This window comes from Nyctereutes procyonoides, unplaced genomic scaffold (genome assembly GCF_905146905.1).
Source record: "Nyctereutes procyonoides isolate TBG_1078 unplaced genomic scaffold, NYPRO_anot_genome, whole genome shotgun sequence".
Taxonomy (NCBI): domain Eukaryota; kingdom Metazoa; phylum Chordata; class Mammalia; order Carnivora; family Canidae; genus Nyctereutes; species Nyctereutes procyonoides.
This window is the reverse complement of record NW_026575043.1, coordinates 39,458,534-39,478,474: the sequence shown is the minus strand read 5'-3', so window position 1 is coordinate 39,478,474 and position 19,941 is coordinate 39,458,534. Positions and strand designations below refer to the sequence as shown.

At 44.4% G+C, this 19,941-nt stretch overlaps 2 protein-coding genes across 20 annotated transcripts in view; one reads left to right on the top strand and one right to left on the bottom strand.

Moving 5' to 3' along the window:
• Positions 1-6,896, bottom strand: part of PRR14L (proline rich 14 like) — a 56,295-nt gene extending 49,399 nt beyond the window's left edge. For 2 of the 7 annotated variants that reach the window (XM_055322179.1, XM_055322182.1), the window contains exons 1-2: positions 6,760-6,881; positions 4,843-4,965 (exon numbers count right to left, since the gene is read on the bottom strand). The gene's annotated coding sequence lies outside the window, so the exon portion shown is untranslated. Of the gene's footprint in view, positions 1-4,842; positions 4,966-6,759 lie in introns of all 7 variants that reach the window. The other 5 variants (XM_055322175.1, XM_055322176.1, XM_055322183.1 and 2 more) reach the window with 5 other exon arrangements.
• A 5,406-nt stretch (positions 6,897-12,302) lies between these two features.
• DEPDC5 (DEP domain containing 5, GATOR1 subcomplex subunit) overlaps positions 12,303-19,941 on the top strand; it is a 122,876-nt gene continuing 115,237 nt past the window's right edge. For 12 of the 13 annotated variants that reach the window (XR_008664070.1, XR_008664071.1, XM_055322373.1 and 9 more), the window contains exons 1-6: positions 12,421-12,508; positions 13,179-13,302; positions 16,883-16,970; positions 17,357-17,403; positions 18,585-18,670; positions 19,765-19,848. Coding sequence is in view for 11 of the 13 variants with exons in the window: in XM_055322373.1 (XP_055178348.1) it covers positions 13,245-13,302; positions 16,883-16,970; positions 17,357-17,403; positions 18,585-18,670; positions 19,765-19,848 (363 nt within the window). In the remaining 2 variants the exon portion in view is untranslated. Of the gene's footprint in view, positions 12,338-12,420; positions 12,509-13,178; positions 13,303-16,882; positions 16,971-17,356; positions 17,404-18,584; positions 18,671-19,764; positions 19,849-19,941 lie in introns of those variants that run through there. The other variant, XM_055322368.1, reaches the window with a different exon arrangement.

Below are 19,941 nucleotides of genomic sequence, written 5' to 3'. Positions count from 1 at the left end.
CAAGACACATGCTCTGCCTCTAGGTTAAGAAGTATCCGCTCCTTGAATATTCCTGGGTTTAAAGACTGAAAGATTGTAATCCTTCCTCCTTGCACAGAAGGTCCCATCTTTTGACCTGTGCTATCAAGACTGAAGCTGGGGGGGAAAGGGGGGGCACCTAGGTGGCCAGTGGTTGAGCATCTCTGCCTTTGGTTCAGGTTGTGATCCTGGGGTCCTGGGATCAAGTCCCTCACCAGGCTCTCTTCAGGGAGCCTACTTCTCCCTCTGCCTATGTCTCTGCCTCTCTCCGTGTCTCTCATGAATAAATAAAAAAATCTTAAAAAAAAAAAAAAAGAAAGAAAAAGACTGAAGCTGGGGGCTGAGGTGGGACAGATGACAGACAGGTCCTTTCATTTTGGGCCATTCTGTCTTTCTTCTGGTTTCCCAACCTGTGGTAGATTATTTACTTACTCACGTTCCTATGCTTTCATCTACTGGGTGTCCTTAATGTTTTGAAGGACTCCTCCCCAAACATAAAAGTATGTAACATTACACTACTAATTTAAATACTAGAAATTACAGGAAATCAGACTGTTAGTCCATTCAGTTTAAAGAACACAGGAGGGCTGATGGAAAAATTTTAATCCAAAAAAGCAGCAAGGAGGGCAGCCCTGGTGGCGCAGCGATTTGGCGGCGCCGCCTGCAGCCTGGGGTGTGATCCTGGAGACCCGGAAATCAAGTCCCACATCGGGCTCCCTGCACGGAGCCTGCTTCTCCCTCTCCCTGAGTCTCTGCCTCTCTCTCTCTGTGTCTATGAATAAATAAATAAAATCTTAAAAAACAAAACAAAACAAAAAAAAAGCAGCAAGGAGAAATAAACTGTTGTGTCCAGGAGTATGGTGATAATCAAATGAGACACTTTCATAAAAGGTGCTCACAAAATGTATCATTTTTGGGGCTACAATCCTCCCCTTTCTCCTCTAGCTCCTGGATATTTTTAGGGGCACCTTTATTTATTTTTTTTTAAAGGCTTTATTTATTTATTCATGAGAGACAGAGAGAGAGAGAGGGAGGCAGAGATATAAGAGAGGGAGAAGCAGGCTCCTCGCAGGGAGCCCAATGTGGGACTTGATCCCAATACAGGATCACGCCCTAAGCCCAAGGCAGACAGATGCTCAACCAGTGAGCCACCCAGGTGTCCCTTTAGGGGCCCTTTAAAGTTTAGGCCACTTAGTGTGTGTGTTAAAAGCTGAAGTAGAATTGCTACTGCACACCAAAAAAAAGGGAGGGGGTGCCCAATTTTCAATTGGTTCAGTTTTCCTTTCCCAACAACAGACCCAATCTAGTTTTTGGTTATTAACCACATACAGACTGGAAGAATAAGTGCAGGAAAAGATACTGTCAAACAGCAGGTTTGTTGATGGAGATAGGCTCCCTGGCTCTCTATTATCACATATGCAAGAGGTCCTCTCGCTTGCCTGCACTAAAGTGTGAGTGTTCTCAAAAGTTTAATCCTTGATACGCCTCCCCATTCCAGGCTTCACTTTTTTGATGACCTCACCTCTTTTATAACCTTTCTACTATGCAGATGACTCAAAACCCTTTAAGTATAGGTGACCACATGAGCCAACAATTCTACTACTAGGTATACATGCACAAAAACTAGTACCCAAATGTTTGTTAGCAGCACTATTCACAACAGCCAAAAAGCAGAAACAGCTTACATGCCCATCAACTGATGAATGGATAAACAAAGTGGCATATCCATACAATAGTATATTACTTGGCTGTAAAAAGGAATGAAATACTGATCTGATACAACGTGGATGAACCTTGAAGACATTATGGTAAATAAGATACCCAGTCACAAAGAATCATATATTATAAGAACTCATTTATATAAAACATCCAGAGTAGGCAAATCTAAGGAGTCAGAAAGCGAATAACTGGTTGCTCAGTGAGAGATGGGAAAACTGGAAGTGACTGCTAACAGAGTTTCTTTTGGGGGCAATAAAAATGTTCTAAAATTGATTGTTGATATGGTTACAAAACTTTGTGACTATGCTAAAAACCAATGAATTATATAAGTTGATGAATTGTATGACATGCAAATTATATCTGAAAGCTGATTTAAAACAAAAATAAAAATACCTGTCCCCAGCCCCCATCTCTTCTCAAATTCCTGACCAATATTTCATTTATAAGGATGGTACCCCTCCCAAACTTAACATATCTATGATGGAACCCATTTAACCCGATGAATAATTGAGTCTTACTACATACAAACAGCTATGAGAAACGAAGATGAGTAAGATGTTCTCAGTAAACTTACATGTTTATTTTTTATCATGTTGCCTCTCTTGGTAACAACACTCCCATTATTCTAGGGCTCAGACTTGAACATCTAGACATAACCATATCTGACCTTCTACTTGTTACATTAGCACTTGCAGTCCATGGACTCAACTCCTATGGTATCTCTAACAAATCACACTCCTTTCCATCCCCATGGTCCCAATTCAAGATTTGTTCCAAACACAGGACCATGCACAAATACACATTTGCTAAACAGATCTGTATCATGAAGAGGCAATACTGATAATCACATAGAATGGTTCAAAATATTCTTCAAGGAAAACAATGCCATTACATTTCCTATGCATCTACACTGTAAACTGGCATTGGCCAAAACAGAATTTTAAAGCTTTGGTTCCCCTGAAATAACATCCAATTTACAAAAGCCAAACACCACAAAGCTATCATCTCTTGAAACCTGTTTGTTAAAGATATCGTTCTAAGAATTTTCAACCTATGAAACAACTAAGCACACTGGCCATTGAAGCAAAGCAGACTTCTCTCCTTTTCTCCTTGCCCCATCCTGGGTCCTCAAGTTTCTGAGCAGTATCTGCAGTTGAGTCACCCAGAATAGGTGAGTGTCTCGCTGGAACCATGAGAGTTGAAGTATATTTAGATGCAAGCTTAGAGTAGCAGATTAAAATTATTCTCAGCTCACTAGCCTGTACCACCAAACTCTTATTTTAGCCATCTATCAAAATACTGGTAATGCCACAGACTGCAGGATCAGAACAAAATTTTAACAAGATATTCAAGTTCTTTAAAACTTAATTTCTAAATACACTGGAACAATTAAAAATGGTGTAGGGGATCCCTGGTGGCTCAGTGGTTTAGAGCCTGCCTTCAGCCCAGGGCGTGATCCTAGAGTCCCGGGATCGAGCCCCACATCAGGCTCCCTGCATGGAACCTGCTTCTCCCTCTGCCTGTGTCTCTGCCCCCCCCCCTCTGTGTGTCTCTTATGAATAAATAAATAAAATCTTTAAAACATTATAAAATAAAATAAAATAAAATAAAATAAAATAAAATAAAATAAAATAAAAATGGTGTAAAGAAACATAACTCTACAATACAAAGAAAGCTCCCTGGGATAGTTTATCAAACTAAACATCAGAACTCTTATTTTGGTAAAATATGCACATAGGAAAACTGAAAAAATATAATCAAATATTATATTAACAGTATATTAACAGTATTACCCTGGGTGATAGGATCACAAACAACTTATATGTTGCAGTTTTGTGTGTGTGTGTGTGTTTTTTTACAATAAGTGTGTGTTACTTCTGTTAAAACACTTTTTAAACATTATTTCCCAAGATCCAAATAGGAATAAAGAATAACCAGTAAGTGTATTATCCCTTTACTTTATCAATATCTTTCCAAATGTCAGCTCTCTGCCTCAACCATAAAAGTTTTTACAGTAGAGTGTTAAGTAAACTTGAAGAGGAAACAGTGAATAACACATGTTCATAAAATGAAGGCAGGGATTTATAGCTTAATTCTTACTAATGACTTATAACCAACCTACTGGGTGAGGATACTAGGTAATTATCTAGTTTGAGGTATAAGCAAAAAATAAATCATAGATTCAAACAACTCCTACCAGCTGCTACTGGCTTGTCATCCTTACTGCGACACAAATGAGAATCAGATTGTTTAGGGAATGGACTTATTCCTGTAAAAAGCTCATATTTATACGGAGTATGCAATAAAGTTACCCCAATAAAAGAAGAAATTCTTTTGAATTGAGAACAATCATCTCAAAACCTGTGTATGTCAAATGCAACAGCAGTGCTGGGAAGCAATCTAGTTGCTGGTCTCCAAACTAGGAGATCAGGGTCCCCATCCTGCAGGCTATGCGGCCTTGAATGTGTCACTTAACTTTCCTGGGCTTGTTTTTCACATGTAAAATGAATAAAACAAAGTAACCTCAAAGGGTCCTGCCACCCATAAAAATCCCGTGACTCTAAATGATAACTTTTCTATTTCGCTTTGTTCCTCAAAGTACTTCTATAGATACCAACAATGGTGGTAGAGTTCTAACTAAGTAAGCCCCACTGCACGTACTCATGGCATAGGAAGTAATTTAAGGAACACTTCACACACAAAAAAGATGGAAAGCTTTTTCATAGAGGCAGCATTAATTCCTATCCCACCAAATAACAAAAACATGAAAAGAAGAAAATAAACTACCGGTGAAAGATTAACAATGCAACTCTCAATCTCATTAGAATACATTTCATAATACTAAAATCCTGACAATGTGGCCCTTTCAGTTAATACTCCCTAAAACAAAAAGTTCTGGGGGGGGTACAAAGTTTACAGCAGTAAGTAAAACGTAGAAAAGAGGAATCAAACAAAGAAAACAGCAGAGGAGAAAACCATGTGCCCAATAATCCCCAGTCTGAGGGTCTCCCCTCCCTTTAATTCCAATGCAAAAGGGCTGCTCAAAACGAAGAACGGTTAGTAACACCCGGCGCTGCCACACTTGTGTCAAAGGACAATACTCACAATATTGATCAGGCCCTCAGAAGTTCACAACACTCCTTTCACCTTGAGAAAGGGGCTTTCTTTTCCAAGACTCGGACACTGTAGCCAATGCCTCCATGAGGGCATTCGGAGAAGGGGCCTCTTCTTGAGGGACAGAGAAAGAAGAATCTTTTAACAAGATCTCTAGACAAACAGAAAGTCGGGGAGGGAAGTCTATATACTACACAGGGCCCAGCTCTTCAACATGGAGTGTGCAGGAAATTTCAAAAGCATCAAGCACTGTTTCCCTTTCCCTTCCTTTATTAGCATTCAGAAAAAGGATCCCTCTGTCTCCACATGGGGAGTGAAACAGCGAAAATGCTCCTAATGTCTGACAAAGGCTTTCTGCATAAAAGATTTTCATTTCTTTTTCAAAGCAAGAGGAGAAGGAAACCATCTGTGCCACTCTAAATACACTACAGGAAAGAGTCTTCTTCTCAAAGGTAGAGAGTCTTATTTTTCTTGGGAGAGAAAAGAAGTTAGAAGCTCCAGAGGAGGGGGGAGGTGTGCAGATAAGCAGGAAGCTTTTTAATGGCTACAGCAGGTAGGGGGAGTGGGAGAGGACATCTCTAACCACCCAGGAAGAAGTGATAGCTTCTGTGGACAAAGGGAAGGCTGCCTTTTTAGTAGCAGTTCCCCCTCCCTCTCGAGTACAGACCTGTTTCCAAAAACAAAGTCTTTTCTCCTGATTATTCAGAGACCCTCTTTGTTCATGGGGAGCATGGAAGAACCTAAACGGAGTAGAAATGCCTCTTTCTCCACCCCAGGGTGGAGGGAAAGTCTCCTTTACTAGTGAGAAAGGCTGGGGCTGAACACCTGTGATGTGGGGGTGGGGGATGGGAAGAGGCCTGCAAGGAGAAATCTGCGTCTCTTTGGGAAGACATTAGTTTGCTTTCTTCAATAACAACGACAACAAATTAAGTATCGATGGCAGCAACAATGTACCAAATGCTTTACTATGCCCTAAGCACTTACACAAATTCTCCCTTAGTCCTTAAGACGACGCTCTACAAAGAGCAAAATTAGAGAACCCAAGTTAGAGATGGGGGGGAGGGGTGATCGGTGGTCAGAAAGGTCCAACAACCAAGGTCACAAAGATGGGGAAATGGGGACGTAGACTTGCCACTACCATATTCCAGACGCCATGCTCTGAACTGAGCGAGAAGGAGCTCATTGCACACCCAGAGACCTGAGGGAAGAGAAGGCGAGGCCCCCTCGATGGACGTGATGGGAGGCGGGGGGCTGGGGGGAGCGGGGAGACGGACTTCTAACACTAACTACCAAGTCAGTTCAGGGTCTATTCTCTTTGTATCTAGGAGTAAAGGTGAAAAATAAAAGAAAGAAGGTACGTCTCTCTTTTACAGGGAAGGAAGACACCCCCACCCCCCACCCCGCCCCAACACCTGCAGGCAAGTTGAGGCTCGCCACTCTGTCTGGGGGGGCGCTGGCCATATCCGGGGGCTATCTACCACCCCTCCTATTGAGAGAAGTTGAGAATCCCACCCCCCCCGCACCCGGGGAGCGGACACTGCGCCGCTGACAAATGCACAGGCGCGGGGGAAGAGCGTGCGCCCACGACAAGGGGCGGCGCCCTCCCCGAGAAGTTGGGGGTCCCCCGCCGTAGGGAGGTGGAAGAGGAGTATCTCTCCCCCGTCGGAGCCACGACTCGGAGAAGCCGTCCCTCCCTCCCCCCCCCTCCGGCGACGCGGGGCCTGGTCCCCTCCCTCTCCCCGGGTTGTTCCGCCGCCCGCAGAGCAGCCTCCGTTCCCTCCGGCGCCCCAAGAGGCGGGGAGGGGGGGGCGGCCCGGGGACCCCTCAGCCTGCAGCGCCCGGCGGAGGGTCCCCTCAGGGTGCAGCGGGGCGGCAGCGCCCGAAGCCTTCCCGCCCTCGGCCTCTTACCCTGGGGCCTGCTCCGCGGCCCGCGCTCGCCCCGCCAGCCCGGCCTTTGCAGCCGCAGCCCCGTCGCCGCCAAAGCTACCTGAGCCTACCGAGCCGAGAGAGCCCGGGGGCGCTCCAGCCGCCACCGCCTCTTCGTCTCTATGGTCTTCTTCCTCCTTGCTGCCCCCCCTCCCAACCCCACCCCGCACTTCCTCATCCGGGGCCCGAGCAAGCCATGCGGGCTCGCCCAAGTCCCGCCCCCGAGCGGCGCGCGCGCAATCCGAGGGGCGGCTCCTCCCGCGTCAGACCTCGCGTCCTGGGCCGCCTCGAGCCGCCCGCTCTGCCTCGCCCCTGCAGCCTGGGTTCTTAAAGGGGAACACACCTTTTGCACAGGCGCCTACCGAACCGCTGCTACCACCCCAGTCCGGGCCACAGTCTTTTCTGGTGCGAATGGCTGCAGTTCTAGGGGACTCTCTCTGGCAGCTCAGGAGATCTTTTTATGACTTGAATCAGTGTGTTAATCGTGATAGTCCCCTGCTCCTTCTTCTTCTTCTTCTTCTTTTTTTTTAAGATTTTATTTATTTATTAATGAGAGACGGAGAGAGAGGCAGAGAGACACAGTCAGAGGGAGCCGGACGTGGGACTGGATCCCGGGTCCCAGCATCAGGCCCTGGGCTGAAGGCGGAGCTAAACCGCTGAGCCCCCCGGGCTGCCCCTCTCCTGCTCCTTTTAATCACACTGAGCACTAAATCTAAATGGGACCTCTGCCTCCAGTCCTGCATGGCATCTTGTTTTAATTTCGTCAAGGCTTAAACACTGGCTGAAATTGTCACGTTGCGTCTCTTTATTGATTCGTTTATCATCTGTCCTTTCCCATGCTTGTTCATCATTCTGCGGTCAGCACCTAGCACGGTGTTGGGCACAAGCAGAAACATTTGAAGGAAGGAAAAGATTTATTCAAAAGGGAATCAAAGGAGCCCCTGGGTGGCTCAGTCGGTTAAGTGTCCAACTCTTTTTTTTTTCTTCTTCTTCTTTTAAAGATTTTGTTTATTCATGTGAGACAGAGGGGCAGAGACATAAGGCAGAGGGAGAAGCAGGCTCCATGCAGGGAGCCCAAAGTGGGACTCGATTCCGCGACTGCAGGATCACGCCCTGAGCTGAAGGCAGATGCTTAACCACTGAGCAACCCAGGCATCCTGTAAGTGTCCAACTCTTGATTTTGGCTCAGGTCATGATCTCAGAGTCATGATCGCAAGATCCAGCCCTGAATTGTGCCCCATGTGGGGCTCTGAGCTTGGTGAGGAGTCAGCTTGAGATTCTCCCTTCTTCTCCCTTTGCCCCTTCCTCCTGCTTGCGCATGCACATGCACTCTCTCTCAGATAAATAAATCTTTTAAAAAGGGGAGGAGGAATTAAGGAAGTTTAGGGAATGGAGTGAACTTGATCCAAATCATATAGCCCTGTGTTAAACAGAAATCTGTTGCTTTTTGGATCTTATGAACCTGGCTGACTATAGAATTAGAGATTTGGAGGTTTATGGGAGATTTTAATTCTCTCTTGTCTGACCAGGATATCTTTGAGCCAGTCAAGATGTGGACTATTTTGGCCAAGATAGTGGTTTTCTTACTTTTGGTTAGGGCTGGAGATCTATAAACCCAAATGCCAACCCTATTATTTTACAGCCTGTGAGTCCATAGATCATCTGTATATGTGTACAATTCATATATAGGCTACTACAGATGTTTTGGGGATGATTTAGCTAGAAATTCACTTCAAAACATTTCTACCTTTACAGCATCCAACATTGTCCAGTACTTTCTCAGGCAACTACTGACCTAGAGAAGGGGATCTGAGAAACCCAGTATTACTGGTTTTCCTGTTTGCCTCAGGTTCTAATATGACATTGCAGCACTATTATTGATCTTAACTTTATTTCATTTTATTTTAAAAGACTTATTTATTTATTTAAGGGGGAAGGGCAGAGGGAAAGAGAGTCCTCAAGCAGACTCCCTGCTGAGTGCAGAGCCTGACATGGGGCTCAATCCCAGGCTCCTGAGATCATGACCTGAGCTGAAATTAAGAATCAGTCGCCCAACTGACCGAGTCACCCAGAGGCCTTGATCTTGTCTTTATTGTAAAATGTGACATTTTGTTAATAGTATTTTTTTCTATTAATTTTTACTCTTAAAAATTATGTTAAATGCTGTTTCTCTTGCTCCCAGAGGTTTTTTTTTCACACCTCCTTAACATTTTGTGCCCTAAGGCAAGTGTCTCAATAGCCTGACCCACCTCACCCTAGTCCCAACTCTGCTCCTAGCTCTTATAGTAGGCACAAAGAGGTCCAAAAGAAGCAGCATATATATCAATCCCCTGAAAGTTGAGGAGAGTCAATCTCCAAATAATTCCATGCTTTTGGTTAGTCAATAATTCTCCTCATTTATATATAGCATTTAAAATTCTTTTAATTTAAGATTAAAATTAAAAAAAAAAAAAGGGGATCCCTGGGTGGCGCAGCGGTTTGGTGCCTGCCTTTGGCCCAGGGCGCGATCCTGGAGACCCGGGATCGAATCCCACGTCAGGCTCCCGGTGCATGGAGCCTGCTTCTCCCTCTGCCTATGTCTCTGCCTTTCTCTCTCTCTCTCTGTGTGACTATCATAAATAAATAAAAATTAAAAAAAATTCTTTTAATTTGAAAGACTGGGGCGCCTGGGTGGCTAACTGGGTTAAGTGTCTGGTGCACCTGGGTGGCTCAGTGGTTGAAAGTCTGCCTTTGGCTTGGGTCGTGGTCCCAGGGTCGTGGTCCCAGGGTCCTGGTCCCAGGGTCCTGGGATCGAGTCTCACATTGGCTTCCCCTTGAGGAGCCTGCTTCTCTCTCTGCCTATGTCTCTATGTCTCTCTGTGTGTCTTTCATGAATAAATAAGTAAAATCTTAAGAAAAAAAAAAGTCTGCCTTTGGCTTAGGTCATGGTGCCAGGGTCCTGGGATGAGACCTGAGTTGGGTTCCCTGCTCAGTGGGGATTCTGCTTCTCCCTCACTCTCTGCTCCCTGTACTCCCATGTGCTTTCTCTCATTATCTCTCTCTCTCTCAAATAAATTAACTAATTAAAAAAATAATTTGAAAGACCTAATGTAACATGTCTCTCATTTCATTTGGACCTCAAACACCTGTGAAGAAGGAAATACCTGTGCTTTTTTAAAAAATATTTTTAATTTATTTATTCATGATAGACATAGAGAGAGGCAGAGACACAGGCAGAGGGAGAAGCAGGCTCCATGCCAGGAGCCCGACGCGGAACTTGATCCTAGGACTCCAGGATGGCGCTCTGGGCCAAAGGCAGACACTGAACCGCTGAGCCACCCAGGGATCCCCTACATGTGCTTTTTAAAAAATATTTTATTTATTTGACACAGAGAGAGAGCAGAAGTAGACAGAGTGTCAGGTAGAGGGAGAGGGAGAAGCAGGCTCCCCACTGAGCAGAGAGCTCAATGCAGGGCTCATGACCTAAGCTGGACAGCTGCTTAACCGACTGAGCCACCCAGGTCCCCAGAAATACATGTATTTTTAATTTCCATCGGACAAGGTAGAAAATTGAGAAAAGAGAAGAATTTGGTGCAAAGCCACACTGCCAAAAACAGGCTATTGTGCAGGTAGTTGTAGCACAGCAGTCTTAGAATCAAGGATCCCCTAGACTAGATCCCTAGTCCAGGAGCTAACCATTTTAGCCTTCCCTAACTCTGAGCAGCCATTGAGTTTTTTAAAAGTTCAAAACCTGTCAAGATTTTTTACATGTTTTTTGCCAAATTAAAAAGTGAAATATTGCCATTTTTGAGATAGGACACCAATTATGGAGATGCCTCGGTGGCTCAGAGGTTGAGCTTCTGCCTTTGGCTCAGGGTGTGATCCCAGAGTCCCAGGATAGAGTTCTGCATCAGGCTTCCTGTATGGAGCCTGCTTCACCTTCCTTCCTTCCTTCCTTCCTTCCTTCCTTCCTTCCTTCCTTCCTTCCTTCCTTCTTTTTTTTTTTAGATTTTATTTTTTATTCATGAGAGAGAGAGAGAGAGAGAGAGAGAGAGAGAGGCAGAGACACAGGCAGAGGGAGAAGCAGGCTCCATGCAGGGAGCCTGATGCGTGACTCGATCCCAGGACTCCAGGATGATGCCCTGGGCCAAAGGCAGGCACTAAACCGCTGAGACACCCAGGGATCCCCTCTGCTTCTCCTTCTGCCTGTGTCTCTGCCTGTGTGTGTGTGTGTGTCTTTCATAAATAAATAAAATCTTAAAACAAAAGGACACCAATTATGAACGTCTCTCAGGAGATGGAATCAAATTTCCTTGAGGGCGAAGGAGAGAGAATTCCTCTTTAGGCCCTCTGGGTTGAAAGGACTTTCCACTAGCTACTGCTGCTACCAAAAAACTCAGTCAGGAGTATCTGAATCCGTGCCTTGCATTAGAAACATTACAATGTAAAGTTAACATTTTATCCCTGAAAGTTTTGCAACAGTTGCAGTCCACGTGATTACATGTTCTTATTCATAAAAAATTACAATTACTGTATAGTTCTTTAACTTTTGAATCCTAAAGTAAAAGTATAGATGCTAAAGGAAGCTCCTGTCTTGCCCACCTCCCACCCACCTTTGCCCACTCCTGTCTCCCTTGCGGTACGCGATGCTTTTTTTCTTTAGACATTCAGAAATTTTCCACAAAGCGTTAAGTCAATTAGTTGGAGCTGGCAACTTGTCAGGAGCCGTTGGGGAGTTTCAGGCACAGGCCGCACGGCTCTGATTTTCTCCTTGACAGCAGCAGAACGATGTCCTGACCAATGGCGGCTTGGGCTGAGTTCCTGGGTGTGAGGAGGATGCCGGTTAAGAGCTCAACCTTCAGAGCCAAGTCGGACTCAACTGGGTCAGGATCCGTCCTTGCTTCCTTCTGAGGAGTTCCGTGTCCCCGGCCTGTTTACCTGTTTGTGAAGTACAACAGTATCTGCCACCTAGTAGGGATGCGACCATTCCATAAGGATGTCTGTGAAAGCTAAGCCAGCTAGTATTATTAATAAATAACTAGGGAGGCACGGGATTCATTTGGGGTTTAGAGGGATTTGAAGAGCAGTCCTCCCCGTCAAAGTGAATGCTTTACAGCAGGGTCCATCGCCCTAAACCGCAAGCGCTTTGCATTTTACAAAAAGTTCTTCCAGAAGCGCTTTTGTGCTCCTCAGTCGCCCCAGGAGGCCAGGCGAGGGGCCGCAACGCGGTTCCCAGACCCAGAGAGACTCGCCCGAGCTCCCCCTGTTGGGGGCTCGGCAGATCGGAAACGAAGCTCTTGGGTGTGGATCTGAGAAGGTCTGTGAGGAGACGGATTTCCTCCGCAGCGCGGTCCGCCGTCGCGCCAGCGGGCGGGAAGCGCCGCCGACGGCCGGAGCCACGGGTCCCACGCGACGCCCCGCCCCCGCCCCGCCCCCGCCCCCGCCCCGCCGCGGGCCCCGGATGGGGAAGTGGCGCGGCCACCGAGACGCGGCGGAGGCCCGGCCAGAGCGGCCCGGGGCCGGGGGGCGGGAAGGGGGCGGGGCCCCGGGGCGGAGCCACCGGAGCCGCGCGGGTTCTCAGGTGAGTGCTCTGTGGCCGGGGCGGGCCGGCAGGCGCCTGGAGCTCGGGCTCGGAAGCCGCGCGGGCTGTGGGGGCGTCGGCGGGAGGCGTCCCGGGGAGGCGCCGGGGGCCTCGGGAGGCTCCGACCCTCGGAGCCCCGGCCTGAAGAGGGAAGGGGCTCCGGAGCTGTGGGTGAGTGGCGCTGCTCACCGGGCCCCGGGCTTGTGGAGCCCGAGGGAGGGGGTGGTGGCCCAGGTTCGAGTCCTGACCTCGCTCCGCCTCCCGCTGTGTGGTCTTAGGCAGGCCCCCGTGCCTCCCTGAGCCGTAGTGGCCCCCGCTCTGCAGCGAGAGTGGGAAGGCGGAACCGCCGAGAGTTTGTACGGATGGACGCCCAGGGCACGGACCCCTGCCCTCCTCCTGTTCATACTCTCCCTAAACCGGGACGGCGGGGAGTGCCTCAGTGTCCGAGTGACCTTGGGCAAGTCCCTTGCTCTGGCCCACTTTTCCCTCTTCTGCAAAATGAGTGCGCTAGCCTTTTTCAAGATCCCTTTAGTATTTGGGTGTTAGCTTGGATAGAGACGAAGTAGTGAGTGCCCAATTCTGTACAAGTTTTCCCTGGAGGTTGGAATGCACCCTGACCCGAATTCCCCTTAGTTCACAGGTTCTGTTTTTGTTGTTTGTTTGTTTTGTTTTTTTGTTTGCTTTTGTTTTTCCTCTAATCCTCCTTGTAATCCAAGGAGTGCTTGCATCCAAGGGCTGGTGCGACCCTCTCATCTGAACAATACCGGTATATACTCACTGGTCTGAAATCAAAGAGCAGTCGCAAGGAAAAGTCTGACATTCTAGCTTTTTTGTGTTTCAGTGACAGAGAGGCAAGATGACTTCTCTCCCCCAAGCGTGGAACAGCTGAAGGAAACAACAGTACAAGATGAGAACAACAAAAGTCTACAAACTTGTCATCCACAAGAAGGGCTTTGGGGGCAGTGGTCAGTATTGATTGGTCTTTGGGCGTTATGTAAGTTGGCTGAGGTCCTTGTTGTATCCAGTGCCTTGAAAATGACACACTGACTTGTGTGACAATAGAGGCTACAGGCAACTAACTGAGTGAAGCAGCAGGTATGATATGATTGCAGGGAGGGCAGTGGCACCAGAGAGCACAGGTCCCTTCTAAAAGCATTTGTATTCTGACTTTTAAGGGACATTGTCAATGTTGCCAGTCTACTACCCTTTGTTTATTTGTATTTTATATTACATATTTACTGCATATGTTTTTTTTTTAAGATTTTATTTACTTATTCATGAGAAACACACACACACACACAGAGGCAGAGACATAGGCAGAAGGAGAAACAGGCTCCATGCAGGGAGCCCGATGTGGGACTCGATCCTGGGATTCCAGGATCATGCCCTGGGCTGAGGGCAGGCGTCAAACCACTGAGCCATCCAGGTATCCTACTGCATATGTTTTATAAAATCCTAGTCTGCACTGGCTTGGCAGCTAAAAGAAATTTATGAGAGCAGTTGTACATACACATTAGACAGGTATGATCAAAACATGAACCTTTACCTGGCTCAGAGGCTTAGTGAGGAGGGACAGGACAAAGCATATTGTTCTGTACTAAACCAGATTTTTCAGCCCTGCCTCTTTCCCTGTGACCTCAGGCAAGCCCCTCATTTACCTTATCTACTACTTCAAGCACAGTAGAACATTTTCTCTGTTTTTCTTAGCACCTGAGTGTATAAATCTGCAGAATAGGATGGCAATTAGTAGTATAATTTTTTTCCTTTTTGTAAAGGAGTAATTTTCTTTTCTGTCCTGACAACCTTATTTGCTTCAGAAGTTGGAATTAACAACACAATGAATCTTTATTTTATTTTATTTTATTTTTATTTTTTTTGAATTTTTATTTATTTATGATAGTCACACACAGAGAGAGAGAGAGGCAGAGACATAGGCAGAGGGAGAAGCAGGCTCCATGCACCGGGAGCCGGACGTGGGACTCGATCCCGGGTCTCCAGGCTCGCGCCCTGGGCCAAAGGCAGGCGCCAAACCGCTGCGCCACCCAGGGATCCCCACAATGAATCTTTTTAAAATTGTATTTTACTACGTGTTTGTTCTTGTGTATGCATGTGTATGTCTCTGAAGGGCAAGGACTCCCCAAAAGGGGAAACACTAGTTTCTGTATGATAGAGTTTGTGAGGATTGAGTAAGATGATGTATGTAAAGTATTTAGTAGAGTACCAGGCTCAGTGCCACTCAGTAAATGTAACCATTATAATTACCAGGACAAGGATACACCAGGCATTGCTATATTTAAAACACAATTTCTGCTAAAATGCACAGTCTGTTAATACTAGACTTTGTATGTGGTTGATGCTGCCTAAACATTTGTGGAGTAGAACTGAATAGACAACAAAAATAACTTTTGACAGAGGGAAGGATACAAGGATAAAGTATATACAGTGTATATACAATGTATGCAAATCTACTTTTTCATGTGTATGAAACAAAGTCAGCTAGGTTCTATGCTCAGTCTCTTACAGGACTATAAATAAAAACACATCAAACAAAATTAGGTACATATCTGTGATATATATAAAGATTATGAATATGACAAGGTCCCTTGTCCCTAAGGAGTTGTTTTTTTTTTTTTTTTTTAAGATTTTTATTTTTTTGACAGCACAAGCAGGCAGAGTGGCAGGAGAAGGAGAAGGAGAAGCAGGCTCCCTTTTGAGCAGGGAGCCTGATGTGGGGCTTGATCCCAGGGCTCTGGGATTATGACCTGTGCTGAAGGCAGACACTTAACTGACTGAGCCACTCAGGTGCCCCCTAAGGAGCTTTTAGCCTGATGAGACAGACATCCAAAAAAGGAAATGATAAAATGAAATGGTGGAATTTGTTCTCAGGGATTTTAATTCAGACTACGAAAGGTAGGGCAATGCATCACAGAGGATTTGACATAAAACTGTCAATGAGGGATCCCTGGGTGGCGCAGCGGTTTGGCGCCTGCCTTTGGCCCAGGGCGCGATCCTGGAGACCCGGGATCGAATCCCATGTCGGGCTCCCGGTGCATGGAGCCTGCTTCTCCCTCTGCCTGTGTCTCTGCCTCTCTCTCTCTCTCTCCCTCTGTGTGACTATCATAAATAAATAAAAATTAAAAAAAAAAAACAACTGTCAATGAAAGCAATATACCAAATAAAATTTGGGATTAACCCAGTGCTTTGCTTTACTAGGCTGAATTTTTGTTGGGTTTGATTATATTTGAAATTTAGATATATTTACTTGTCATGTTTTAGCATAATTAAAGGCCATATCTTTTCCTCAAAATTAAAAGAGAGAAAAAAGTCACTCCATTTTGGGGTGCCTGGGTGGCTCAGTTGGTTAAACATCTGTCTTCGGCTCAGATCATGATCCCAGGGTCCTGGAATCAAACCCCATGTCGTGCTCCCTGCTCAGCAGGGAGTCTGCTTATCCCTCTACCCCTTCCCTGCTTGTGCTGTCTCTCAAATAAATACATAAATTATTTTTTTTACATAAATTATTTTTTAAGATTTTATTTATTTGTTTGAGATAGAGATAGAGAGAGCATGAGTAGAGAGGAAAGGGAGAAGCAGGCTCTCTGCTGAGTAGGGAGCCTGACATGGGGCTCGATCCCAGGACCCTGGGATCATGATCTGAGCCAAAAGCAGATGATTAGCCAACTGAACCACCCAGGTGCCCTGATAAATAAAATCTTAAAAAAAAAAAATCACTCCCTCTTTATGATTCTGAGTTTGTTATACGTGAGTTTTTCCCAACTCCAGTAAGGGTGGGTAGGGTTATATAAACATATGAAGCTATGTCCTCCCTGTATTTTAAGAGTCTCATTGGACCCTAATGTGAACTGATATCCAAAGTTTTTCCCTGATCAAGTGTTGCATTTCAAAATCTAGGGCATTTTACTTGGCTTGTGGTTTTTGTTTTGTTTTGTTTTATGACATATGAGAGGTGGTGGGCTTTAGGCAGAAGAAACCTTGGACTAGTTATCAGTCCTGGCTCTACTGTTATTAGCTGTTTATCCTTAGGCAAGTCACTTTATCACCTAGGTCATTTCTTCACTTCTGATAGATCCAAAGATTTATTGTGAGCATCTTTGGAAATTCTTTGAACACTGTAGAAGTATAAGGAATTGTGCTGCATTTGTGAGACTCAAACTATTTTGTTCCTGGTATATGCTAGGCATGTGATAATTTGAGGAAGTAAAGTGTTAATCATGAAGGTTTAATTTCCAGAGAGCAAGGGGCTTCTTTTTCCCTATGATCAGTGGGATGGTAGTAGAAATAGCGTGGGCTCTGAAGACAAAGGTCCCCGAACCACTGCCCCACTCAGCTACTTGCTAGCTTTGTGCCCCTGTGTGAATGCTTTAGTTCATCTGAATTGCGATTTAAAATTGAACCTCATCCTCGAGATGGGGTGCTAATACCAACCTCATGAGGTCACGAGGACCTAACATGAGAATGTATGTACCACAGACTGTCGCCCAAGTGAGTCTGTTTTCTGCTTGAGATTACTGAATTATCTTTCAGATGATGAGCTAGTCATGAACCCTAAAGTGTTTCCTCACATCAAGCTTGGAGACATTGTGGAGATTGCTCACCCCAATGATGAATACAGGTAAACATCTCATTAGAATCAAGGGAACTACCGGGGCAGCGTCCTGTTTCAAATATTCTGTTTAAGGGGCTTGCAAGGCAGGATAGCCTTTACGTAAAACTGTTCCTAGCCCTCTAGGTTTTAATAAACCAATAATCTTTTTAAAAGCCTATTCTTTTTGTTTTTAAAATCAAGATGACAACTCTTTGAAAAATTGTGTAGCATTTATTTATTTCCTGGAGGACAAGTGGAGAGTTTCTTTGTTTCTAAGAGAACTCCCCTCCCCCACTTGTTGTGTTATAGGTAACAGTATGTCCAGAGGGATCTGTTTGCCTTTTGTGGGGGGTGAAGAAAGTTGGTTAATTACCACTTATGGCATCCTATCTCTTTGTTGGTTTCTCCCCCAGCCCTCTGCTTTTGCAGGTCAAGTCACTTAAGGAAGATCTACAGAAAGGTAGGAATTCCATTTCTCTTCTCTACTGTTTTATTTTCACACTTAGAGAAACTGTAAGGAGCGTCTCTTCATAATTTCAGGGAATGAGGACATAGTACTTCTTTCTTTGTCAAATTGTGTTCCCCTAAAAAAGATTGTCAGATATCAAAACTGCAAAGGAATCTCATTTGTCAGCATCCTGAGGGCACTGAAGAAAAACCATCTTTATTGTCAGAAGCAAAGTTAACCTGAACAGGTGAAGCTTTATACTTAACTCAAAAAAAAAAAAAAAAAAAAAAGAAGAAAAATTATTGGCAAAGCATGCTTTCCTAAATACTGTATTTTTTTTTCACAAGATGTTTGTTAAGTACCTACTCTGGGTGAGGGAGGATAAAGAAACATTTCATGATTACCTATCACAAATGCAAGGCACTGTACTGGGAGCTTTTTGTAATGTCTCTTTTTATCTTCCCACACAACTCTTGATTGTGGGAGGGAACTTGGTCTCAGCAAGGTGAATTGGCTTTCCTGACGTCAGGAGTTGAGGAGCCAGAACAGCCATTCTACTTACTCATTCTGGATCTGACCCTTTCTTTTTTTTTTTTCTTTTAATGAGTGTACCATGCTGATCAAGGAACCAAAATGTTAATTGATAGCAAATAAGGTAATTCCTTAAATAGTGCTTACAAGAAGATAAAATCTGATTCGCTCTAAAGGATTATGATGTCCACAGCTTTTATAATTCAGTATGATGGGGAAGCATTTTATAAAACCCGAGTCCTAAGGGTTTCCTCCTTACCCTCACCACATTATCTCCTGCCATCTGGTATGTTTCTTACTTACCAGATGTAAGGGCCCATTGAAAAGTAATTCGGCTACTTTCATTCCAAATAAGAAATGATCTCCTTCCTCTTCTGAATTTTTACAGTTCTTTTTTATGTTGCTCCTTAATTTCTTTATTTTTCCTCTTTCTGTCTCTCTTATTTTTTAATTGCTGAAGGGTCAGGCCTTATTTCACGTGCTTGTTTCACCTAAAAAGCAGAGCATTCTAAGCTTTAAGATGCTGGAAGGCAGAGAGTGTTTCTTGCCCATGGTCAAAGATCATTGTGTTGCTTGTCAAATGACTGAGTGTTTATAGATTAGAATATATTTACCTGCTTTTTTCAGAATATGTTATCTGATCCAGATTTCTTTTCTTTCAGAAACTATTAGTGTGGACCAGACTGTGACTCAAGTGTTTCGACTAAGACCTTATCAAGATGTTTACGTGAATGTAGTAGACCCTAAGGTATGTCTTTGTTCTGGACTTGAATATCTTTGGGGAATGAGGTGTTTGTTCTTTTTTTTAAGATTTTATTTATTTATTCATGAGAGAGAGAAAGAGACAGAGACACAGGCAGAGGGAGAAGCAGGACTCCCTGCTTCCAATGTGGGACTAGATCCAGGATTTCGGGATCATGCCCTGAGCCGAAGGCAGATGTTCAGTCACTGAGCCACCCAGATTTTCTTTTGGGAATGATTAATACCATTCCTAAAAGATTAGGTCTCTAAGGAAATAATGAGTTATTGGGCAGCCCAGTGGCTCAGCGGTTTAGTGCCGCCTTCAGCTCAGGCGTGATCCGGGACGTCCCCCATCAGGCTCCCTGCATGGAGCCTGCTTCTCCCTCTGCCTGTGTCTCTGCCTCTCTCTCTCTCTCTGTCTCTCATGAATGAATAAATAAATAAAATCTTTAAAAATTTTTTTTTAATTTAAAAAAATAAAAATCTTTTAAAAAAAAGAAAGAATGAGTTATTCAAGTATAGTGTTGAACTATTAAATATGTAGTCACATATAGGTCACTTAGATTCTAGGTATTCTATAGGTTGCATTTAAAGCCCTCACCCTTTTTTTTAAAAGCTTTCCTAAAAAAATATATACATATATATGTATGTATATGTCAAGGTCAGTGTAAAATTTTCTATTAAGATGCTATAATTTCTCTGTGTGTTCTCATTTTTTTTTTTTCTGGAATGAGAAATGATGCTATAATAGGTTAAAAATCATTGTCTAAAATATATCATTGACATTATCTGGGAAAATAAAGCACAGATTTCAATGTCCTGTGCATGTGCCAGCATTAAGACTAAATGCATAATTATTTCTTTGGTACTCTTTGCACTTACTCATGATCCAGCTGCTGTAGCATCTGTTGTAGACTTATCATCTGTACTTAAAAGCCTTTTCTGGGAGGATGACGTGCTTTGTTAGTGTTGTGTTATCAGATATTCTTCCAGTAGTTTTCTCATTTGCTTAAAGATTTCTTCATGCTGAGTGTAAATTATCTTAAGACTATGAAGTGTGGCAGAGTAACACAGAGAGGTATGTTTGATTATCCCTTTTAGGATGTGACCCTTGACCTAGTGGAATTAACCTTTAAGGATCAATATATTGGCCGTGGGGATATGTGGCGATTAAAGAAAAGTTTGGTAAGATGTGATTAAAAAAAAGAAAGTATGTTACTTTTCCCATTATGTTGAATAATTTATGTTCCTTGTAGAGATTTAGTAGGGAGAGGTTAT